This window comes from Megalobrama amblycephala, linkage group LG19 (assembly GCF_018812025.1).
Source record: "Megalobrama amblycephala isolate DHTTF-2021 linkage group LG19, ASM1881202v1, whole genome shotgun sequence".
NCBI lineage: Eukaryota > Metazoa > Chordata > Actinopteri > Cypriniformes > Xenocyprididae > Megalobrama > Megalobrama amblycephala.
In genome coordinates, this window is record NC_063062.1 from 9161708 (window position 1) to 9188253 (window position 26546).

Genomic DNA, 26546 nt, shown 5'->3' on the forward strand with positions numbered 1-26546 from the left:
TGCACGGGTTCCCTCGGTTGAAAGCCTATGCATTTTTCCCATAGACTTTTGGAAAATCGCAGAAAATAAGCTCTGTGTTTAACAAGGGGTTATGACACTTACACGTTTTGTCTATCAAGATAATCTTTACAAGTTAACACAACATTTATAGATTTTGAAGCCTAAATAAAGTCATCAGATATAAAAAGGCTAACAGTAGGCTATAAACGGACTACAGCACACCATGGTCGCAGATCAATGTCGTCATCATCAAGCTTCCTCAAACTGTACTTAAAAAACAACTTTATTTACAAACATGCTCGCTGATTATGATATGCGCTGTGTATGAATACTTATCCACTTTTTCATGAGAAATGCTGTCCAAATGTCCCGTTTTTAATGATGACGTCTAAAGTCCCCGCCAAAGGAAGTAGTCCCTTTTAGCAATTTGTTAGCAACCGCCGATTTTAAGACACAGTAAAAGTTTAAAAAATCACAAGTGGGTTATAACTGGTGTGTTTTATGCCATAGATCAAAACGTGAAAGTATTTAGAGGCTTTGTTAACCACAGACCTTATTTCAGGCAATTTAGCAAAAACCCATTCAAAAAACCCATAGACTTTACGGCGCTGGAACCGGAAGTCCAAAAATGCTAACTCGCTTCCGGGTTTTGCCTACAAAAATGCGTCATCCCTGAGGCACTCTATACTTAAGGTGCGTTCACGCGGCCTCGTAATTCCTGTAGTTACAAGATTCTAGCTTGTAAAAAGCGTTCACGTCCTCGTAGAGCTCGTAATTACAGCTTGTAAGCTGGGAGTTTTCTGAAAGCTCCCAGATGTACCACGTGGCCGCTGTACCACCTGACCGCTGTAGATTGATTTATTAGGCGTTGATAGTGGTGCCATGGAAATGCATAATTCCCAGTCTAAGGACCAAAAGGACGTGAACAGCTCCAATATAACGTCACGTGTTGTCATTTCAAGATTCTGGTAAATACGAGGTGACGTGAATGCAGCTTTAATACTGTTTGCAATGCTTCATGGGATTGTAGTTCTTTCCCTCACTAAAGCCATTATGTACACAGTCTTGAACTTTTGCATTTTTGTCCAATTTACAAATACTTTTTTGCTTCAAATCAAAGTTTGTTGTGTTGTGATTCACCTCGTAGCTGGTTGGCTTGGTTCATAACGCTTTAATGAAGACCTTTTTAAAATCCCTTTTGGAAAAAAAGAATGGGAAAAAAGACTTCCAGAATGGGGCGGGTGCTGATGCACTTTTTAGGAATCTACTTTCCAAATGATTCTTCAGCCAATCAAATGTTTTATTTATACCTGGTGGGCGTTGTCCTGCCCAGAGCCATTGAGTCTGGTCCTGCTGAGGCCTTTTAGCATTCAATAATGTACGTAATTACAATGAAAAGAGCAATAGAATTTAAAATGAGTCATTGATTATTTTTACTTCAGATAATCATAAGTGTTTCCTGTGCTTTTGTATCTTCAATTTGTTGATTTCTTACAAGGGGGTGATTGAAGTTATATAGACTGGCTTATGAATTCAAGTTCATGAGTGTTTTGTGAAATGTCAGTAGTGTCCTTGGTGCAGTTTGCCGAGATGTAAATATATAGTGTCCATACAGGACCATCAGTTAAAGCATTATCTAAGCGTTTTAAAACATTTCCTCTTTCTGCTGTCCATGTTTGTAAGTGTCATCAGACCAGCAGAGCTTTGCTCACACCTGACAGATGACAAGCCCCAGCTCGGAGGCTGACGCTGCAATCAAAGTTCTGTCACACCTGTCAATATCCCGCTGTCATAGCAACACTTCTTGTGAATGATGATGTGAGAGACGGTGGTGGTGGGTTGGGGGCTAACTTTGCATAAACAGTCACCCCCACCTCCAGAGGAAATATGGTTTATGTTCTCCGCTTCATGGCTGTCTCATAACAATGTACATTTTATAGGACTTTTCTTCATTTAGAACTAGACAGGGAAATGCACAGTTTTTTAATGTTCTGATAATACAGAATTATTTTTGTATAATTCACTTTGAAAAAAATTTGCTTATTTGTATCCGTAGCATACTAGTTAACCCTCATGTTTTGTTTGGGGTTTTTAATAGTTCAAAAATATACTAAACTCAAAGTTTCATGTTGATACTTCATGACTGTTCCTAATCCTTTGACAAAAATGAAAACAGTTCAATTATGTTTGGGAACTCAGAGACCAGTTTTTCATGTTACTGAAAGATTTTTAAAACATAAGTTTCTATCTGACTGAATATTTTACAGCTTGGCATAATTAGAAAAAAATATATTCATTATAGAAATTCCCACGTTGATCAATTTACATGACTTGGTTTAGAAATCACACCGTTTAAAGGATTAGTTCACCCCAAAATGAAAATTCTGTCATTAATTACTCACCCTCATGTCGTTCCACACCCATAAGACCTTCTTTCATCTTCGGAAGACATCTTCGGATCTTTATGAAGTTTTAGAAGCGTCAAAGTGGTAGTTACAAAGGTAGAAGGAAATCTGACAGCATTCTGTCATCAAAGAGATCTTCATTTGTCTTCTGAAGATGAACAAAAGTCTTACAGGTGTGAAACAACATGAGGGTGAGTAATTAATGACAAAATTTTCATTTTGGGGTGAACTAACCCTTTAAATATTTCCAGGTTTTTCAAGACAATGGAAACCCTGGTTCATCAAAGAGAAAAACAAGTTGTTTAGGGGATGAATTAAAATACTTTTAAAATTATCTTGATTTTTAGTCATTTCTACTTATTTTAATGCTTGTTTTGTCTTATTTTAAATCATTTTAGTCATCTTAAAGCCCCCTTGGAAGTTTGCTGAGGCACCCTATAGTGGGCCCTGGACCCTTGGTTTAGAGCTGCTGATTGACTGATTTTAGAGATTTATTTTTTGTCAGTCAAATTTACCCCAAACAGAAACAATTTTATTTTAATGGATGCCAGTCACATTCTTTTGCCATGAATTTCCTCTGCTGAACACAAAAGAAGATATTTTAAAGATGGGTAATCAAACCCATTTATGAGCCCTGTTGACTTCCAAATTCTATGGAAGTCAGTGGGGCCTATCAACTGTTTGGTTACCAAAATTCTTCAAAATATCTTCTTTTGTGTTCAGCAGAAGAAAGAAATTCATAGTTTTGAAACAACTTGAGGGTGAGTAAATGATGACAGAATTTTCATTTTTTGGGTGAACTATCCCTTTAAGAATATTGACAGGAAAATAAGATGTTAATTTTGATTTTGCTATTATTGTTTTTACACTTGGACTCCAAACAATGAAGTTAAACTCAACAGAACATGAGGATCAAATCAAATAGCCTATTAAAGTATGCTCCGAAAAATTAACATATGAAATTTAACGACTGTCTAGCATTTTAAATATGTTTCATTTCGTTGTGTTTAACTATGTTTCTGCACATAAGTCTCCCAACGAGAGATTTTGTGAATTGTTTGTTGTAAATGTGTTCAATAAAAAAAAAAAAAAAAAAAAAAAAAAAAGACTGTCTAGCATTTTGTTATATATCACATTTGAAATCCTATGATTGGGTCAGTGCAGGGGAGGAAGGTTCTATTAAATCTGTCTGGGTGAGGCATTCACAGTTTTAAAGAGTTTACATTATCCTGGCCATATTTCAAAGCCTATCATCACCTTCAGATTAAAGCTGACGCTGATGTCTGCCAACTCGCATTAATCAGAAAAGTGTCACAATGGGTTTTGCAACAGTTAAGAGTCAATGCTAATGATGTCTGCATTTCATGTGTCCTCTGCAGTGGATTATTAATCATGATCTATGATATTTGCTGTTGAATTGTTGTCTAATCATTCAAAGAGTTTGTAGTTATTTACAATGTTTTTTTTTTTTAGATATGTTTCACTTAAATTTGATTCCTGCCATGCAAAAACCCAGTGAATGGAAACTCATGTCTCCTGTGCATTTACATGAATCGGAAGGGACAGCCTCGTCCTTGACAAGTACACCTGTCACAGGGTCAAGTCAGATCACATTGGCAGAGTCAAGCATGTTGCGCTTGGTGCCTGCGTTTGTGTTTATTTCAGGATACATTTGTTGTAGTAACTAGCTGGCTTGTAAAGCAATAGCGAATGAAGTAAAATGTATTTTCAGACAGATGAACTATACCATATACTTTGTAATAAACAGAAAATGTAAAGAGATGAGAGAAATCATACCATATGCATTGCAACATGGTATTTTACACTATGCGACTACAGTAAGCAGTATTTTCTGCATTATGTTATTCTTTTTATACAATGCTTTATTTCACTGTCTATATTTTTTGTGCCACAAATATACAGTATAGATACTTGCATGACATGATGATTATTTATTATATAACTTTTAGATTTATAACCTCTTGCTTTGTGTTTGTATTTTTAAAATATGTAGCGCATACATGAAATTATGACATGATGGCTGTTAGGAATTATGTGGAAAATGGACAATGATGACCAAATGGTAGGATTATTAATTTTGATGTTTTCTTTTGAGTCATATCATTATATAAATTACATCTTTTTGAATAGTTTTAAATATTAATTTATTCTCTTTCAAGGCAAGTTCGAGTTGAAATAGTTGAAATAAGCTGTTTTGACAGATAATGGTACCATAAGACAAAGGCCAAGCAGGATTCTTCCTGAGCTTTTTTTATGAAAGGTAAGAATTTCATGCCTTTTCCACATTTACGTTATATGTGCACACATGTATTTTATTCAGTTTAGCAATAATGTATACAGCAATAGCAGTATATTGTTTTATTAATCTGAAAGTAAATGCTTTTTTCCATTTATAAATGCACAATGAGTTGTTCTCTAAAAAAACTACAGATGTTTCCTTTGTGAATTCTTTCTTAGGTAAAATGTAATATCCTTACACCAAGCTGATGGACAGAGTTGACACCTCTGTCTCACAGCTCATGTTATTATTGGGGCATTTTTTCATGAGAGAAGGACTCACCCTGCCAAGCACACAGGCTGATGTTCACAGCTTTGACAAGATTCTGCACCTCTTTGATGTCTGTATGCGAAGATGTACGTGCGTGTGTTCTCCAACACGTTATCACGTCTCTGTCATTCTTCTGTGCTGAACTGACATGTTGAAGGTATGGGACAGCAGCATGAGAGACTGTGGGTGTGTTTGTGTTCATGTTTGTGCTGTCGCTGAACAATATTATAAGGCTACACCTAAATTACAACTAAAACAGCTTGTATGACTGATTGGATGAAGAAATGATGATGTAGCCATCATTGCTGTTGTTATTCAATGTTTGCTCTGGTTTGGACAGATTTAAAAAGTGCAAGTAGAGTGAAGCTCGACTATATCATGTTTAATAATTATTTTACTATATTAGACCTTGATGTCACATCTAATTTTCAGAGATATTTAGGTTTAAAGGTGCCCAAGAATGCTTTTTCACAAGATGTAATATAAGTCTAAAGTGTCCCCTGAATGTGTCTGTGAAGTTTCAGCTCAAAATACCCCATAGATTTTTTTAAATAAATTTTTTTAACTGCCTATTTTGGGGCATCATTAACTATGCACTGATTTTTTCAGCGCGACGCCCCTTTAATTCGCGTGCTCCCTGCCACACGAGCTCTCGATTATATTACAGCACATTTACAAAGTTCACACAGCTAATATAACCCTCAAATGGATCTTTACAAGATGTTCGTCATGCATGCTGTATGCATGAATTATGTGAGTAAAGTATTTATTTTGATGTTTATATTTGATTCTCTATGAGTTTGAGGCTGTGCTCCGTGGCTAACGGCTAATGCTACACTTTTGGAGAGATTTATAAAGAATGAAGTTGTGTTTATGAATTATACAGACTGCAAGTGTTTAAAAATGAAAATAGCGACGGCTCTTGTCTCCGTGAATTCAGTAAGAAACGATGGTAACTTTAACCTCATTTAACAGTACATTAGCAACATGCTAACGAAACATTTAGATAGACAATTTACAAATATCACTAAAAATATCTTATCATGTATCATGTCAGTTATTATTGCTCCATCTGCCATTTTTCACTATTGTTCTTGCTTACCTAGTCTGTTGATTCACCTGTGCAGATCCAGACGTTACTGGCTGCCCTTGTCTAATGCCTTTCATAATGTTGGGAACATGGGCTGGCATATGCAAATATTGGGGCGTACACCCTGACTGTTACGTAACAGTCAGTGTTATGTTGAGATCCGCGTGTTTTCCGGAAGTCTTTTAAACAAATGAGATTTCCATAAGAAAGAGAAAACAATGGAGTTTGAAACTCAATGTATGTATTTTCCATGTACTGAACTCTTGTTATTCAACTATGCCAAGGTAAATTCAAATTTTGAATCTAGGGCACCTTTAAGGTGTACTTTATTGTCCCAAAGGGAAATTTATCTTGGGCTCAAGAAAAAGCAGCCACTAGTAAATCATTACACAATGCACAACATTTAGATGCATAAACACAAATACATAAACACAAGCATAAGCATTTACTGAATCAAAGATAAATCAGCAGTCCTTGACTCTAGAAAATAAAATTAACATTAATGCTGCAGTTCGTAAGTTTTGCCTCTTTGTCGCCATCTCTGTTTGAAACCTGCAATTGCAGTTATCTTTAAGTGAATTGCATTGGCACCGTGCATAGGCACGAATCAAGACATTTTCAGCTGGTTAAACTTAGAAATGAAAGTTCACCTGCTGTCTTAAAAATGTGAGTTAACTCAACTTGAAGATAACCTTTGTTTCAACTCAAAAATAGTCAAGACAACTCATTACTTTAAGTTAAAAATTAAACTTAAAGTAATGCATTGTCTTGACTATTTGTGAGTTGAAACAAAGGTTGTCTTCAAGTTGAGTTTACTTATGTTTAGTTGAGTTAACTTAATTTTTAAGGCAGCAGATGAACTTTCATTTCTAAGTTAAACCAGCTGAAAATGTTTTACTGTACAGGAACTTTGGAATCATAGATTGTAGTCTTGGAAGTATGACCAAAATAGGAATTTTTACTGGAAAATATCATCTGAACAAGTACTGTAAGTAACAAATCTGCCACTTTTATTTTGACCAACTGAGAAAAAAAAAATTATTACAATAAATTGCTCTACCAATGGAGATTAAATCTAACAATCGCTTAGCTCGGATCACTTCAATCTGTGCAAATTATTATTATTGCTGCTATACTTTGTTCTCAAATTGTTAATGTTAACAACATCAGCATTGCGTGACTACGTGTATTTAGTGTGTATTAGCGTTATCTGTAGATTTCAATTTCTGTACAGTCTAATCTCTAATTATCCAATTAACTAATTGTCCTTTTGTCATTCCATACAATCCGGCATCAAAATGATATGCTTAATTATTGCAGCTGCTGTGAGAAAAGGCTATAAATGATCTGCCACCTTCAGCATCCTTACATGCAATATAGCCTACTAGCTGGGACTCCTTTATGTAAACAGACGTAACATAATGACGCAAAGACGAATGGCGGCATGCTCAAAACCCACCAGTACCACTCGAATTAGAAAACATTATTGCAAGCTTACCGTTGTGAATCGGGCTGAGGTAAGGAGATAGTTTTGAACACTGCTCAAATTTATTTTGGATCATTTTTAACCAAAAAGCTACAGACTGCAGCTTTAAGTATAAAGATTTTATTTATTTGTGCTGTTAAACTTTTTATCTGTAAAACTTTCTTAATTAGGTTAGAAATGACTGAACTGACCATTAAATGCCGTAGCACTGCTACATTGCACTGCTATCTGCTCCTCTGTAATGCAGATCAGAGGTGGCATTGACGTTGAATGAGAGGTGGCCAAACATGATCATGACAGTCAAACAGAAAGGCCAGACAAGCAGACAGATGTCTTATCGGTGATTTTCAAAACACTGTATTTCAACTCCTTCAATGTGTGAATAAAGGGGACAGGAAGTGGCAGTTTGGCAGCTCCAACCAGGAGTGTCACACTGAATCGTGTCCCCTGCCATCTCTGTACGGCTAGCGCGGCCCAGGAGGTCGCGTGAAGCGCTCAGCTCATGCATTTCTGGGACGTTGCATCTAAACGCCACCTATGCATACGGCTGAGGCGTGCGGAGAGGGACGATGGACAGGGATGAGACCATTACCACATTTCGAATGAGCCCTGACAGAACATGAGTGGATGCCTTGTCAGATCATTCTGAATACACAATGTCAGATGTCTTGCCACCATGTCAGACAACTCTAGCGATGGTAGAGCTAGCATGCTACAATGTTCAGCTTCTTTTTTGAAATCTTGACATGTCTGAGATTTCTGCTCAAAATGAGGTCATTTTAAGTGAAACAAGATAGAGGAAACATTTGTTTAAGGCTAGTGAATATGCTTATTTTATAATTCAAAACAATGTATTTTAAAAAAAAATTTAGGTTTAAAAGATTTTTTTTTGGACATTTGGATGCAGCTGTATACATCCATTCATAAATGAACACTCAAACAAATGTAAATCTAACCACATAGACAAACATGGGGCCTCATTTATAAAACGTGCATACACACATACACATTGATTTTAGAGTGTGCGTACGCTTAACATTCAACATCCTTGCCAGCTTTCATATTTAAAACATAAAAATGGATTTTGATGTGGAAAAGTGCTTAGCACCACGTCAGGGTCCAAACAGACGTACGCACTTTTCCTTGTGGCAGAGAGTCAGAGTACTGCAGGTATTTAGAAATCTAAGCAATTCTTGCTGCTCGCCATTCTTAAAGGGTTAGTTCACCCAAAAATGAAATGCCGTTCATGTCGTTCCAAACCCGTAAGACCTTCGTTCATCTCCAGAACACAAATCAAAAAGATATTTTTGATGAAATCCAAGGTTTCTTTTATCCCCCATAGAAAGCAACGTAATTACCGCCATTCAAGGTCCAGAAAGATAATAAAGACATAGTTAAAATAGTCCATGTGACTATAGCTGTTCAACCTTAATGTTATAAAGCGACAAGAATACTTTTTGTGCGCAAAAACAAAACAAAAATTAACAACTTTATTCAATCATTTTCAATAATACCTTATCAGTCTTGTACGCAGTTGACGCAGTGCAGTGCTTCCGTGTTTACATACGAATGCCCACTCAGTATTGGCCGACACTGTTCACATGAGCACCACAACATATGCGTGTGATGCTGACGCAAGAGCCGGCAAATAATGAGCCAGCGTTCGGACATAAACACGGAAGCACTGCAGTGTTTCAACTGCGTAGAGGGTAGAGAAGAAATTGTTGAATTTTTGTTTTGTTTTTGTGCACAAAAAGTATTCTCGTCACTTCATAACATTAAGGTTCAACCACTGCAGTCACTTTGACTATTTTAACAATGTCTTTACTACTTTTCTGGACCATGAATGATGGTAATTACATTGCTTTCGATGGGGGATTAAAAAAAAACTTGGATTTCATCAAAAATTTCTTAATTTGTGTTCTGAAGATGAACAAAAGTCTTACGGGTTTGAAACGATATAAGTGTGAGTACTTAATGACAGAAATTTCATTTTGGGGTGAACTAACCCTTTAAGTAAAGGATTTGGACATTGGTGCTCTGTTATATGTTAATGACATTAAGTAGGTGGTGTCAACAAGGTGGAGATCTGAAACCATTCAGCTGCGCACAATTTCAAGATCAATTGCGATTTAAAAATTTGCAAGAGAGGTGTACTCACGTTTTTTGTGCGTATGTTTTCTGAATCACATTTGAGAAATGATCGTGAGATAAAGTGTAGGATGTTTTTATGCAACATTTTAAAAATGAGGCCCCTGATATGCTAAAAGATACAAATACAAATAAAGGTCCAAAAGTCTATAGTGAAATTGTAATCCTAAAACATTTCTTTTTATGTTTTTTTTTTTTTTTTTTAAATGTTCAATAGATATTTTTTAAATCCCAAATGATCAATGTGCCCTTAGACTTTTTGTCCCTATTGTGTAACAGACACTGTCTTGACACAAGGAATGCGACAGCTGAAACCCATGTCTTGCATACGTCTGTGCGTAGTGGTTCTTGAAGCACTGACTCCAGCTGCAGTCCACTCTTTGTGAATCTCCCCCACATTTTTGAATGGGTTTTGTTTCACAATCCTCTCCAGGGTGCGGTTATCCCTATTGCTTGTACACTTTTTTCTATCACATCTTTTCCTTCCCTCCGCCTCTCTATTAATGTGCTTGGACATAGAGCTCTGTGAACAGCCAGCCTCTTTTGCAATGACCTTTTGTGTCTTGCCCTCTTTGTGCAAGGTGTCAATGGTCGTCTTTTGGACAACTGTCAAGTCAGCAGTCTTCCCCATGATTGTGTAGCCTACAGAACTAGACTGAGAGACCATTTAATGTCAGTTATAATCATCAAAATTAAAAAAAATAAACATTTGAAATATATCTGTCTGTGTGTAATGAATGAATATAATATACAAGTTTCACTTTTTGAATGGAATTAGTGAAATAAATCAACTTTTTGATGATATTCTAATTATATGACCAGCACCTGTATAGCCAATGGACAAAGTAAATCTAACCAGAACTGCAGAACACATCTTATAGATATGCAGTCATAGGTAATCTACAGTATGTTGTTTGTGCTGGTGTTCCAAGAGTCCTTCATTTGTAAATATTTGAAACAGAATTTTTTTTTTCTGTCATAACTCAGTAAGGTTCTGTAAGGTGGTACAGCCAAAGTGTTCAACAAAGATTCTTGTTTCTAAATTCTGTCAAGAGAGGCAGGGAATAAAATAATTAATTGAGCAAAACTAACACTGGTTCTCAGTGAGATATCCAACTCAGTTCTCTTGGGGGTTGTTTCACTCTAGTGTATAAAAATGAAATATATGCTCTTATTTATACACCAACACATCTTGTTTTAGACCTTCCTTTTCTTGCAAATATAGCTAGATCAGCCAGTGTGTTCCTCTCAAGCGTTTTACTTGGTCAGCACTTCACTCGCAGTCAGAAATGTTGCTTAAGGTATCACTTAAGGTGTTGGAAAACAGGATCAAACGGGTTGATACACAGCTTTTGACATGCTATTTGAGCATGTTGCTCACTATAATTGGTCGTGTCATCATGCATTAAATTAACAATGTATGGTGTAATGCCCTGAAACGAGTGTCTTTTGCAAATCTGTCAGATATCATGTGAAAATGCTCTTGACAGCTGTCTGGGGAAATGCTAGTGAATAGCAATTCAGCTGCTCAAAATATTCCCTGTCCAGCTGTTAAATATTTTGGACGTACAACAACTTTCTTGAGTTTGTTTATTGGGCAGATCGAATGTAATGCACCATAGTTCTTCATACTGCTTCGTTTTTCACTTATGATCTTCCATGACTGAACCAATATCACATTTAGATCATATTTAAAGCACTTCAGCATAAATTATGTCCAACTTGATTTAAACTGACTGCACTCACTGCAGTAGTAAGACAATTTTCCCATTCTTTAAGAAAAGGAAAATGACCTTAACCCGTACCCTTGTGCTGAGAATAATTCAGTCAGTGTGGACTCTGTGGGCAGCTGCCTCGATTCTGTCCCATGAGTGCTTTGGAGCTGTCATAAACTGTCACGTCAACTCAGGTCTGGTCACAATATGAACTGACACTCAAGTAGCGGGAGAACATGATTTCCAAGAGGCCATGATAAGATGAACATTGTTCTAGCTCATTGATCAATTCATTTCAGGTTAACCATGAAAATGTTCTGCTAATTACACCAGAACAGAGATCCACTCTTGAAGTTACATGTTGAGATATTTATGAAAATTTATGTTTGAAATCATGTCACTTTTTTTTTTCAGGTACTGGCCCACAATGCTATAGTTTTATAACAGCTAACTTCAGAGATGTCAGACAAGAAATAAGGATGAGTCTAGTACAATCTGTACAGCATTTCACATCAAATTCAAGCTACTGTTTTCACATCAACTTTTTTTCGATTGGCACATGTGTCAGAATTCCTGTTCAAACTTGTCTGATCAGGTTGAAGCTTATTGCACTGTCAAACGTAGCTCTCTTCTCATTAGTCTGGGCCCCTTCCCATCAGTGCATGCGCTCAAATTAGATTGACATCCAAACTGTTCAGATATACAAAGCAATTTAGATGATATTCATTAGAGCGGTGACATAGGCTGATGTGACTCTGACAGGGAGCACTTCTCTCTCTTTTTCTCTCTTATTTTATTACCACTGAGGCGTGACTACCCCCACTGAATTCACTGTACCAAGAGAACAAAACAAAAAGACACAACAATGTCAATTCAATTCAATCTGCCAATACTGGATAGGAAACAAGCTAACATTACAAAAAGTAGACGTCGGAGTAGATGTTTAAACTTGGTACGGTAAGAGTTAAAAGATCTGCACTAAAAAGGAAGTAATTGCAGCAGAATCATGAGATTTTTAAAAAGCCTTGGTTCAACTATATGACAAATTAAACAATGGGCTTTAAATGTAATTAAACATCATTTAAATAGAATAAAAATGTGAACTGCATGAGTCAAGTATATGAGAAAAAGACAAACAGGCTTTGTTTGTTTTTTATAAAAAGATTGCTGATTTTTTTTTTTTACATTTTACATATATGGATGGCATGCCTCATTCAATGTATTAACATTCAACAAAAATGGTGTAAATAAAAAGTCAAAAATGTCTGGTTAAATAGTCTGATTAACAAATCTGGCTACAATAAAAATTAAGAAATGATACAGAAGTGAAAATAGCATCTGTAAAAAAGCAAGTCATGGCAATTTATATCAACAACAAAAAGGTTTAAGACTTTCAAGTCTTTTATACACTTTATACACACAGTTCTTTAGTTATACATCTAAATAAATCAGATTCCTTATGCACAAACAAAGTAGTAGCACAGGCAATAAATGAAAGCAAAGAAAAGGCAAGCCATATTTTGGAAAATATGCATAACATAGTTTATCTATATACAAATGTACATTCTTTTTTCATCAGAACAGAAACTTTTCCCAAAAAAATGTTCATGATTATTTAAGATTATTAATAATTTTAAGACACATGTTTATAGATTTCTTATACAGAGTATCTATTTGGTAAAGCTGGCAGTAGCCACCTTAGAATGTTTAATGCTAAATTCCCATGGCAACACCAATGATCACAAAGCTTAGCCTACAAGGCCAATTGTGTATGTTAATGCAACAATATATAAGTATCTGTGAACAAATCCTTACACTATGATCCTACTGTCTGTTCTCAGCTTAGAGTACAATAAATATCCTCACATACAATGTTAACTGTATGATTTTATGTCTTGTTTGTATGTTACAGCGCTGGCACTGGTAGCAGTTGCTCCTGACATCCTCTAGCTGGTGATACAGCAGGAAGCACAGGTTTTATGAGAGTGCTTTTAGAATGCTTTGGAACCTTCCGGTTGAGATCCTTAGAAGAAAGTTTAGCCAAATCTTTCATTTTAAACCCAAGGTGTGACTCAAGGTGACAGATGTATGTAGAACGAGCTTGGAACTGTGTTGCACATTCACTACAGTAGAAAACTGGGTGTCCTGAGTCAACGTTCTTTATGAACTTTGTTCTGCCTGTTCGTCTGAGCTGGTATTTCACATTGGCCAGCCAGTGGCTGATGGTTGTCATAGACAGACCTGTTATATGTGATATGACCATCCTTTCCTGGGAGCTCAAGTCTGATATCACATATTTTCCATCAACTGTCTGCCTGAGGCAGGACGTGAACTGAGCCTGCAAAATCAGCAAGTGCTGGGGTTTCCAGTGTGACTGCCTACCTTTACGTTTGTGCACCATTGACGTATCCTCTGCCTCATCTGAAGTGTGAGAACCCTCGATTTCTGACTGCTCTGGCCTACATAAAAGTGTTGGGGACTTCAGAACTTGAGAGTCTGAGAGATTACGCAGCATGTCTGAGATGTCAGAGAGGGCATTTTCACACAAAGGACTCACTGGTGTGAAGATTTTTGAACTAGTGGATTCACTCACAGATGCACTAGATACAGAGGAACTCACAGTTTTGCCTGGGAGAGCGGCAACTCTGAGACATTGTTCACTTTTGCCTTTGGACAAGTCTATCGGTTGGTCTCTGCAAATTTCATGGCAGTCCGAATGTAACTGGCTAAGTTTCGTCGAGTGTCCAGATGGACCGGCGAGAGCGGCCCTTTCCGCCATGCTGTTGCTCATCCTGAGAAGCATACTCATAGGGTCCTGGACAGGCCTTAGCGGTTTGGCAGCTTTACCCAGATGAAGGTTCATAACAGATTGAAGGGCACTTAGAGGACTGACAGAGGGTTGTTTTGGCTCAGGGTGTGCAGATAACAGACCAGCGTCATTGTATGGATCTGAAGTGGAGGTGGTGTGCTTCTGAATTTCCCTTTCGTTTGTGTTACCCTCAGTGGCATTGCTCATAGATGTAATCATGCTATCCAGGCTTGGAGATTTTGGCGATTTCCCTTTAAGATTCATTAGCTGCCGATGTGGTGATCTCTGCCCATTCAAGTCATTAAATTGCCTGTCTACTTCAGCAACTTTTTCTGTTACTTTGTTTTCCAGTTTGTCCACCTCATGGAGATTAACTGCAGTTGAGGAAGCTCTTGGTGGAGTGCCTGGAGGAATCAAATTACTTTTGTTTAAGGACTGGACTTCCTGACTACTGGCTGATTGTTTTAAAGAAGAAATATAGCCTGAGTTGTGCAGAGCAGGTTTCAGATGGTTTTGTAACTGATAAGCTGCATGAATGCTCTGGTAACCACCCCAGCTTGGAGCACCCCTCTGTGCTTTGTTAATGGCCGATGTAACTGTATTCTCCAGTGATTTTAGAATATCAAAATCCATTTTAGGGCTCTCTTTCAGATCCTCTTCAGTAAGGTAATCAGACTTTGCTAATGTGCTGAATTTCTGCTCATTTACATTTGCAGACTCCTTACATTCACTGTCTTTCTGAGAAGTAATTTCTTGTGTCTTGTTCTTGTTGTCCACAGTTGCTGCAGATGTAATGGATGATGACTCCAAGATTCCTGTGGCTGAGAGAGGGGAAGAACATGTTGTACCTGACCGAGACTTCTCAGACTTACTTTTGGGATGAGGAGGCTTGTCTGTCTTTTGCAATGAGTGGGTAACTTTAACAAAGTGGCCGGTCAACACCATATGAGCACTCAAGTGCTGAATAGAGTCATGCAAAATCCCACACTCCATACATTTGAGATTCTGAGACTTGAACTGTATACCTCGGCTTGTCGTCTTCTGATCTTTTAAGTCTTTATTGTCGGTTTGTTCAGAATACATCTGAAACATATCACTGGCATGCCCATCATTAGGACTTCTTGTTTGCTCTGTGGTTTGCAAAGATTTTGCAACATTCAACTCCACTGGAACCCTCTTCCTGAAAGAAGACGCGACTTTAGCAGCAATTGCTGTTCTTGGCTCTCTCAGCGGAACCTTTTGGTAATGCTTAGTCTTTATCATGTGCACGCTGAGGTCTTGCAAAGATTCAAAAGAGTGTCCACAGTACATACAGCGTAGGACTTTCTGGGCATCTTCCTTTCCCTCCATCTCCAAAAGAGAGCGCTTACGTGGCTTGGACCATGACTTGGCATCCTTGCTAGCACTTTCAAGGTTGTCATCACGGTAGTGGTCGGTTTCATTCATGTGAACTGTGAGATCAAGCAGTGTGTCATATGCTGCACTGCAGCTTTTGCAGTGGAACTTGCTAGCACCAGTAAAGATGGATCCGTAGAGTTTAGTGCTTTGGCGGTAGAGCTGGACAGTGGAGAAAATACTTGGTTCAAGTGCAATAGGTTGTTTTTGAGAGACCTGTTGGAATGTCTTTGCGATAGCAGACTGATGCCAATCATAACAGTTGCGTCCAGGACTGCTGTTGCTGCTACTGCTGTTGCTGCTACTGCTACCGCTGCTACTGGCTGGCTGTTCATCTGCATACGGTTGAGAGGAATTCAAGTTCAAAAAGGACCAGTAGGGATTATTGAGGAAGCTTTTGTAAATAGCCTTCATCTGTTCTAGGCTGTCTGTAATACATACAGAGTGTTCAGAACTGTCTTTTAGAAAGTCTCTTCTGGCCCCCTCTTTTTTGTTCAGGGTGCTCTCTGTATCTGACGTAGGGTCACTAGATTCACTTATGTGAGATTCACTGTCAACATCATGACCTGAAAGCTCAGCAGCAGGGGAATCTTGTTCATCCGCTGGGTTTTTTAAGTCTTCTCCCAAATCATTTTCATCCTGTGGTTTCTCATTGGTCACTGAGCAATCACTTCCAGTACCTTCAGTCTCTATGGGTGTCTCCTTAACATTCTCTGAATCATAAGCTAGAGGGGGGAAAAGAAAAAAAAAATTAAATAAATGCCATTTAAGTAACACTGAAAGGTAAACAAGCAAAACAAACATTAGCCTAATAATATTCTTCTATAAATGAAGTGAATGGGCAAATTCCTTCTGAAATTTACAGGTGTTCTTCCACCCTGGCCCACAAAAGTCAAAGTCTTCATTCAAATTGCAATTCTGTATGCTGTTGTCTGCCTCAATTCAAATGCAAATCAAATTCAGGAATTGAATTCAATTCTGAATGGCACATAAGCACTGGTGCATCCCTAAGCAAATAACTGAGGACTGAGAAATAACTTTTATTTCTTTTAGAACTGAGATTTAGTCTAGTCTAGTCAACATCAAAGCTTTTTTTAACCTAATAGTTTGCTGTTAAGCATATAATCATTTACAAGAGGTTGCACCTGCTACCATTTGGCCCACCTCTCCACATGTCCACACACCTGTGCACATATAAAGAGACAAATAGATAGAGGGAAAAGGTGGACAGATAGATTGAGAGGTTAAGGGGAATGACATAAGATGGCGGCACATAAGCCACCTGTCACTTTGAATCCCACCTGACGACTGTTCACCTTGGACAGGTGACGTGTTGCGAGAAAGGTGTCTGCTCGAGCACCTCAAGATGACAGATCCAAGGGGACACGGTCGCCCTTCTCCCTGCCAGCTGCCCTCACACCCTCAAAGAGCCCATCCACCACCGTCCTTCGGGACTGATGATCCCGTCTCCTGACAGCCTGTCCCCTGCTAGTTTGACACTGTCACTCTGACTTCGTAAGTGGAACAAATGCCCTCTTGAAAGCCATACCAACCCCCCCTTCTCTGTTCCACTCTATTCACTCTTGTTTGTGTGCGCATTTGTGATTATGTTGCTCATGTCAAAAGAAAAACGCTTGACATGTCAGATGTTTGGAAATACAGCAGGCCCTAAATTACAAGCTAACATGGAGTGCTGCTGCATGTGTGATTCAAGTGCATTGTCGCATGCTAACAGTCTCTCTTCCTTTCTCTCTCTTACAAGATCCACCACAGTCTTGACAAGAGTGTTAAAGCACAAATAGCTCTCATTTCAAATGATAATACACAATCTCACAAGCCTGCGCTTCTCTCATTTAGCCTCTCACTGGCTGTCAGCCAGGCGGCCTGCAGGATGGGGGCTCTAAAGGATAACTGGCAGGTGCAGGCCAGTCTTATCCCCTCTGTAGATTTGGATTGTCACTAGGTATCCATTACTTGCCAATCTCCTCTGATCGTGCCCGACAGCCTTGATCAAAAGATGTCATTTGAACGGCCTGATTTGGCATGAACTCCAAAGCAGTTCGAAAAGAGGGTGAACCAGGTGTAACTACAATGACATGATCATTTTCCTGCCCTCTCATATCCCTGAGACAATTACGGTGACACACTGAGGGTCCACAATGGCAAATTGCTTTTTTCTTATACAAATGCTGAAAACTTCAAGACTGTAACTTTTTTTTTGTGGGGGGGGGGGGGCAAAATGTAAAAGAGAATCAGAATAAATCAGCTTTAACTCACTGAGTTTGTTACTGTACTCAAGTCTGTCCTCATAAAAAAATCTTAGAGGGTGGACAAGTTCAGAAGATGTTCATCCTAAGAAAAAAAACAAAAACTTTCACAAATGTGTGTGTGTGTGTATCCAAATTTGAACACAATCTTTAACCTCGAATGATTTATAATCCATCTCAGGAGGCACCTACCATAACCAATTATTCTCAAAAGGCTTGATTGACAGCCTGGGTGATTTATTAAGCTAATAAAATGTGATGTGTGCAATGAGCTCTAGCAGAACAAAAATCCAGGAGACTTTAGTGGCACTTGCCCGGTTTGATTTATGTAACTATTACATTTGTCTCCATATGACCACTCATTAACCCCCTCCATCCTATAGACAGAAACAGCACATAAGACATTTAAATTGGAACATCAAGTACTATACATACCATTATTCGTTTAATGTGCATGCATTATTGATTACTATAAGACTGCACAGAGGTCAGACACATGATTACAGTCAAAAGTAGGCATATTTTGTGAATGCGCATCTACTCTCACAACTGCTTTGCACTTTATGTGATTTCTAAACAGTCTAGATGATCAAATTCTTAGATGAAGTGAAAATCAGAGAAAAATCATTTAATGCCATACATTAGTCTTGTTAGGTAACTTTGCAATAATACCCAATTAGATGATTATAATATGCATTTAAATGGTTGCTCGACATAAACAAAGCTTTCTGTTAGTAAATACTGTAGATTTTCATCCTCAAAGCTCATATGACTCACTTGCAACCTCACAGTGCGATACAGATTGAGGCTAACTGTGAGAATTGTTCTTGCTTGAGGCCATGCTAATGTGCAACACATGACACTTTGATCAAAATAAAGCAGCGTTCAGGCAACATGTTGAGATGCCCCCATGCCAAAAATAGTGTGTTCTTTGCTGCAAATGAAGCAAAGAACAGTGTGAATTTTTAAGCTCAATCAAAGTGGGCAAATAAAAAATTCAAAAAACACTGTTGGCGTATATCAGTGCCCTGGGTCTAACCTTTTCTGTAGTGTTTCAATTTCTCTGCAGGAGAAACTTAAAACTGACCATTTACAGTAAATGCGGGAAGGCAAACAGTCTCTGTTGACTGGAATTCCACAGACCACAAACGTCCTTTCAGGGGAGATATCTCTCTAATTATCACTCTGTGTGCCTTTGATTCCTTTTCCCCCTTGACAACAGTGTGTCTGATGTGTCTCAGCTGCCAAGAGTGATTGGCAACAATTCTATGTGTATCTAAGCCAGCAGCTGCTGAGATGATGGCCCAGCATCAAAGAACTCAGTGAGATGGATGGCACTCATAATTCTACTCTGCAGGGACAAGGTGGGGGAGGTTGGGGGCAAAAACCAACATCAAAAAACCCCAGACTGTCACCCACCCACCCCCCAACCTTTCAAGCGAGGCTTTGTCCCGGAGTTACCCTCTTTAATAAGCTTCCGATAACTAGGAATTGAGTTCACTGAGAATACTGGAAGGGTTCGTTGGGAATGCAATACCAAACTCCCTATCTTATCCGGCAATGACCACCCGGTGGACAGCTGGTGTCTCGTAACAAACATGGAAAGAAAGCAAAGCTATCCATCATAGAGAGGACATCTAAGACCCTGTGCTCTGTCTATGCCTCTCTAACTCTCAGGTTACAGGCTTACACAGCCGTCCAAATAATATTCACTGTGATAAATGGTCCTCTAAGCCGCCTACCTCTCATTAATCTCTTTCTTTAAAGGAGCATCCATCATGGAGCAGTGCTAGAGCTGCAGAAGAGAACGCTAGAGTTCATTTACAGGCCAGCTGTGCTTGAGTGATGCGTGTCATTTTTAGCTTGGGCGGTAATGCGCAGACGTGAACACATACAAATGTCCACGTACGTGAATACCCACAGACGAAGATGGATGCACGCGCGAATGCGCATTCTCGAGAAGCGGAGTCGACAATAGAACGACTGATTGATTGATTGATTTAAAACGTGGCTTGGTAGGTGAAAATTTTGAAATGTGCAATGAAAGACATTGCCACCTTTCTCTAAGGTAGAAATTATCATGCATTAAGCTAAATTAGAACTCATTTGTCGCTTCACCTGCTCAACATGTAATATATCTTAGTCTGTCATCGGCTGAGGTCTCTACCCAAAGAGGGCTTTCAATGACTTAATGACTTAACAGCTTAACTCAGCAGTGTGACAATTTATTGAATTTTCTTGCCTGTGTCACTTTCTTTTAGTCTAACTGCGAACCCTATACAGCGCCATCTCCGTTTCGCTTTTAAACATTTGGCCTGTATCTATGACTTCCCAACTTTCTCCCCAGCCTTTTCTGTCTAATTCTCAACAATATTTCTCCTTTCTTTCCTCCCTCAGTGTCTCGGAAAGCCTGCGTGATAGATGACATGTGTCAGGATGCCAGAAGTAAAGGGTGGCAGCGTGATTAACGGCTCTGTTGAAAGGGTAATTGACGGTTTGGCATTGTGCTGATCTTCTCCACCAGGGTTTGGTTTCTGGACCCCTGAGGACCAGACTGACTCATTTTTCTAAAATGGACCGCAAGCTAAAAGCCACCTCCCATGAGAAAAAAAGAGATGGATTCTTGTCTTCTTAACAGAAGATTGATGTCTTCATTGTCAACACAGCAAAGTAACATTCATATAAGTTTACAACTACAATAGAGTGCTAGGTCAAATGAGAGTTTGGACAGATAGCAGGTCAATGATGTGACGTTCATCTTTTGTCCTTTCTATTAATTTATTTGAAAAATGCAATCAATACATACTATGACTTAAATACACCTCTTCTGCAATAAGCATGATTTTAAGGAATCGCTGCAGAACCTTATGACTGTGTCAATAAGTCTGAAAATCTTTTTCTTTCTTTCTTTCTTTCTTTCATGCCCCTTAGGGGGGCAATTGGTTTCACAGCAAGACCGGCATACAAAAGACAATTCACAATACATTAATAATTACATTTAAAACACAAGACAACAGGCTCAAACAACTACCTACGTCCACCTACTCCCCACATGCCAGAATTTATCAAAGAAATAGCAGTAAGAATAAATGAATGTTTGTACCTGTTACTCCTAACAGAAGGAAATCTTAACCGAGATCCTGAGGGTAAAAGCTGAAACTCAGAATAGAACGGATGGGAGGTAACTGTTAAGATAGATTGAGCTTTTCAAACTACCAGGCGATCACACAATTAGATTTTTTTTAATGCCAAAGTAAGGTTAGTTTATGCAGTGTGACTCCCCAAAAACTATTTATAAATTAATAATTCATAATATTTGTAAACAAAAAACAGTAAAACACTTAATATTATAACTACTATACTCATTTTTCAAAAGTATTTTTTAGTTTAGTATAGTTATTTCTATAAACCTGGTACGTGCTTTAAACTAGATTTTTCCTTTTATTTATCATGGACACACTTATACTTCAGGCATCTACTTATTTACTCAGCTATGACTTGCAAAGTTTGGCTTAAATTTAAAAATGTAAGCAATTTTAAGGATTAAACAGAACATTCACAAGTAAAAAACTAAATTTGTCCATCACAACCAAAACATCAATAAGAGTTATAAACACATTAAACCTGTATGAACACACCATCTGTGTTTATGTGTGAAATGTGTATGCAAGAATGTGTATGATTACTTTAATCTTTTGTCTCAGCCATGTGTAAATCAATGGGGTTCTAGCAGTTTTGAAGCTGTTGGCAGTGATTACAGGCATGCCTGGCTGGAGAGGTATGTTGACACTGGTTGGGATTAGGGAATGGTGGGCCTCTATGGTTTCCTGCCCTTTCATCACCACCACCATCAAGCTCAGCTCCTGCGTCACATCCATGCATGACTGATGGCCGCTTGTCCGGATGACCTGCCTTGCACCTTAGATCTGACAGCGACTGATTTTACCCTTAGAAAGTGGGAGAAGGCAGGGCCTGGAGTCGCGCCCAACAGAGCCTGAGAACCGAGAAGATTTTTGGCCAGGGTGGCCCGTGGGATTTGCGGAGGCGTGTCCGATTAACTCACATTATCAACCCACACACAGACGGAGAGAGATCTAACTAACAAAGTTGAAGCAAAGTACAACTCTCAAAATAGATTTGATGTCTAATCTGTCGTTCCAAATATGGCTCAAAGCCTAACAGACAGATGAAAACATCCATTTCAGAGGGACTGTAGGTGGTTCCACATGTTTGTCTCCTCATAACAGTTCGGAATCATCTAGATTCCAGACAGGCACCAAAAAGCTCATTTGTCACGTAAAGGTGCTAAATTGGGTTATGGCGATAGGAAAGGCCAGCAGGCGTGGCTAATATCAACTTGATTACATCAAGAGAGCACAAACCTAATATGACTTGGTGACAGACGCACACCTTGTCATCTCCAATCATTACACATGTCAGGAATCCATCAAGTTTGCAGCTAATTAGGCGTGCTCAAATAAAGCAAAGCAAAATGTTTCTTTTTACAGAGCACTGCAAACCTTTAGGGCAAGAAAAAGAGGGAAAGAGTACACTGCTATGAAATCTCTCATTAAGACCTCACCTACAAGATTGGTTATTGAGCTTTATATCCTCTACAGAGAAAAACTGTTAATCAGAATCAATAATTTGGTCATCATCAAGTTAAAAGTACATCACTAAATGTGTTCATACCTGTAAACCATAAACTCACACTTGTAAACCACCATGGTCACCACTCTGCACAGAGTCCATGAGTGAAGTTTGGTGGAGCATACTGATGAAATAAAAGCCCAGGCAAGCTTATGGGAAAAAGAAGGAGAGCACTCACATGGCCTTGCTCTGATTGACCATTAAAGCCTTTGATGGATGAGGCTGTCACAAGGATAACAATTAAATCCAACATGAGACAAAGCTGTTCTGACAGGCCAGTCTAACAGAGCAAGCCATACCCCTCCATTAAACTCCACATCATCTCTGCCTCAAACACACACACACACAAACAGTGAAGGCTATATAATAATGGCTTTGTATCTGTTTCAAAGAGCTCTGCTATAAATATAAAAATGCCCCAGAACTCCTCCTCTTTCAAATAATAGGATACGATCTATTCTATTAAGCAGACAGATAATGTTTTGGTTAACATGAAGGCAGTTTCAGTGGTTCTCACTTTTTTTAAAGGAGCCTCTGAAATGGTTATGTAAATAATGAGCTGATAAAAAGGGAATATTTTCTTGAAAAGCTGGTTTAAAATGCCAGTGCCAAGTTCTTGAAATCAAATTCATATTTATGTTATAGGCCTATATATGCATTTGGCCTATTATATTTTATTTCAACAACTTACTGACCTTGATATACAGATTGAGGGTCTAAATTGGTCTTTTCTAGTTTATGTTTTTTTTTTCTTGTCACATGACAACAAAATGGCTTCCTGAATGTTGGTTATACCAAAGCTTTTAAAATATTTTTAAACAAAATTACATTGCTCCGTTTTACCTACTGACAATTTTAACTTTAAGCCCCACAAAAAAAAAAAGAATTAAAATTACAAACTTTACAAAATTACAAACTCATTATTCAAAAGCTGTATTCAAGTAATTTTTCTACGAATTGCATTTTACTGTACCTTTAATTAACTTCTAACAAAAAAAAAAAAAAAAAAAAAAAAAAATCCAGTCAAGCAAATAACATGACAAAAAAGTATGACTCAAATTAGGACAAGAAAAATATGTATACGTGAAAATATTCCAGGCAATTTTACACAGCTTTTGTTCTTCATGAAATGTACTAAATCGAAATGTACACAATGGAGGACAGATGCACAAGAGCATCCTAATCAAATTCAGATGAACTTACCTGCCGCTCGTTTCGGCGCCTGCTGTTTTCTTCTCGGCATACTTGCGCGTAGACTGTGTGTCTATATACGCAACCTGAAATGATATTCAACTATGTATGCTCCCAGTCAGACGTGTCACCATTTAACAAAAGTACAGCGCGGTCACAAAAGCTACGCTACTTCGCACTGGGCATAGGAGAAAGCCCAGGTGCTCCGTGTTCCGCTGTGGTCTTTGTTTAAAGCCAGTCTGCTGGAGTGATGAGGGAAAACTGCACGGCAGGACAGTAACGCCTAGCCGATCGCTACGAGTTTGTCACGTCACTCAAAAGTCCGCGGCAACCGATTCACTCGCAGAAAGTATGGGGGCGTTCACACGTCTGGCTGTGTCCAAAACAGCTAGATATAATGCAACGGAATGGCACAAAACGCAGGGGTTTCAGTCGCGAATAGAAGTTAATAAAAGTTACACAACGTTTAACTCGACAACGTTGATGTCGCAACATCAGAGAGACGCGACGCAGACCAAAGACATCATGCGTGGGTAGTGCGTTGACCAACAATTATACAATAACAGACTGACAACGCTTCCTGTGCTCCTGTTGGTCACTCCCACCCACATATAATGCCAAAAAATGCAGTCTAGGTAGGCAGCTCGTAAGGTTTTGAGACACTGCCAGTATGTCACTTAAGAGTGCATTAACAAGACCGCTGACACCGACAAGAAGGATGTAAATTAACCCTTTAACGGGCACACCCAGATAAAAAGGAGTTTTTGGGACAATGACAACAAACAATGTTTAGTGCTTATACAGATTTAAACGTTTTTAAGCATATACCAAACGTTGTGAGATGTCCGTTTTCATTCATAAAGTGCATTTTCATCATACTATATTGATATCAATTTACATTGAAATAAGACATTCCATTTCTAATCATCATTAGGCCTACACATTAAATAAAATTGTTAATTGTTTTAAACCACTGTCAAAAATATGTTTATTTGATGTAAATATGCCCTACATATATTTATTTAGTAAAAAATAGTAATTTAAAGTAAATACTAGTGTTTTTGAACCATACTATAGTAAAGTATTTGAATTAATTTGTTGTGGTAATTCAATAGTTGCTGTGGTAACATAACAACTAGCCTATAGACCTTATTTACCAGAGAAACAAGCGCGCCGCCATCTTTATGAAATTGTCTTTTAACTTCCGTTTTGCGGTAGCTCTGTACATTTCTATGGCATCGCTGTCAAAGAATAATTAGATGGTTAAGTGGATTTACTTGTTGTAGAGTTAATGAAAGTTATCATAAGCATTGTTATGTTTAAAGCAGATGTCTTAACAAATGTCAGTAGATCGGGAAGATTTTAAAACGAGCAGTTCATTCATAAACGTAATATCGCTGTGGAAATACAAACCGGAAGTCAAAAGACAACGAGCGCAACGCTGAAAAGGGGCGGGGCTAAATAAGGTCTATAGTAATATAAACAAATGACCCAGTACTGTTCTAAGTTTTCTACAACTATAGGGTATTACACTATATGTTTACTGTAGTAAAAACTAAAGTATACTACAGTATTTATTACAGTTTATCAGTTCACTAGTTAATACTAGTAGGCTATGCATAGCATTAATTAACAAAGTATTGTAAATATATAGGCCTACAGTAGCCTATACTACAATTGGTTCAAAAACACTTTTTTTAGGTTATATGATCAGATATTCATATTTAATGTACATGAACTGACCTGTAAAGGACTTGAACGTTATAAAGTGTTACCCAAAATTGATTTTTTTGTGTATAACGTTATAAATACCACAGCTACTCATACTTCAGTAATACATGATTATCCTAATACATAATAGTGTTTTTATCACACTTTTAATAAAAAAAGCAAGATGACAAATCTGATTTGTTACTGCATCAAACAGTGAGCAATAAAATAACATTTGCTAAAGTTACAACATTTCTGCCTCAATGTTTTGCTATTCTATAAGCCTCTTATTAAGGTTAAATTCTACTGAAAACCAATAAAAGACATTTGTTGTGCATCTCTGTTGTATTTCCTGCAAACAGCCCCTTGAGTAATCAAAACTGCATGGCCAAAACAAGCTTGCCCTGAGGACTTTCTTTTACAAATCAGCACTGTCTGAGGATGTCTTTTTAAGTACTGTAAAGTCATTCAGATGTGGGGTCAGAGTTCTGACCCTGCCATTAAAACACAGGCAGAGACATAGTGCTCTCATTTAACTGCTCTGCTGCATCATATATCATCCCACTGCCACAGAGCTGCATTAGAGAGGATCTTTGATTTTTACTTTTAGAGCAACATAAATCAAATGCAAGGCAAGGTCTGCCAGTGACATCCTTGTATTGGTCCTCAATGAATGGGATGGAGAGGGTTTGTTGACTGAGGTCAGGAGCACTAAACAAACCACAGTTGCAAACGAACAAAAGAAAAGACTGCTTATGCACATGACTGTCCAAACACACAGAAGTGTTCATTTAAACTAACATTAATCAAGTGAAACTGTTTTTGAAATGGAATGGAATGGTTGTAGGAAATTGAAATTTTAGCAAACCTTATTTCATTGCTTCAAAGAAGTCTTGTTACTTTGCTCACTTCATTCTGTTCAGTACTTTAAAGGCTGTAGCTATACGTCTTCTTGTTTTTGTGCTTGTGCAACGATGTCAAGGCAAACATTAAGGAGGCAACTGTCTCATTACCCAGACCTCTTTGGTCTTCCCCACCTCAGAGCAATCTTGTCAAGCAGCATCTGAAACGAGAAGGGACATCTGCCAGCAGGACACCCACCCTCCCT

The 26546-nt window shown here is 38.2% G+C and overlaps 1 protein-coding gene across 1 annotated transcript; it reads right to left on the reverse strand.

Moving 5' to 3' along the window:
- Positions 1–12584: 12584 nt before the first annotated feature.
- tshz3a (teashirt zinc finger homeobox 3a) lies at positions 12585–24438 on the reverse strand. The gene is made up of 2 exons (XM_048168847.1): positions 23741–24438; positions 12585–16345 (listed from the first exon to the last, which is right to left on the reverse strand). Exons 1-2 carry the CDS (start codon positions 23778–23780, stop codon positions 13323–13325), a joined length of 3063 nt encoding a protein of 1020 aa, XP_048024804.1. The 5' UTR covers positions 23781–24438; the 3' UTR covers positions 12585–13322.
- Between the last annotated feature and the right edge of the window lie 2108 nt (positions 24439–26546).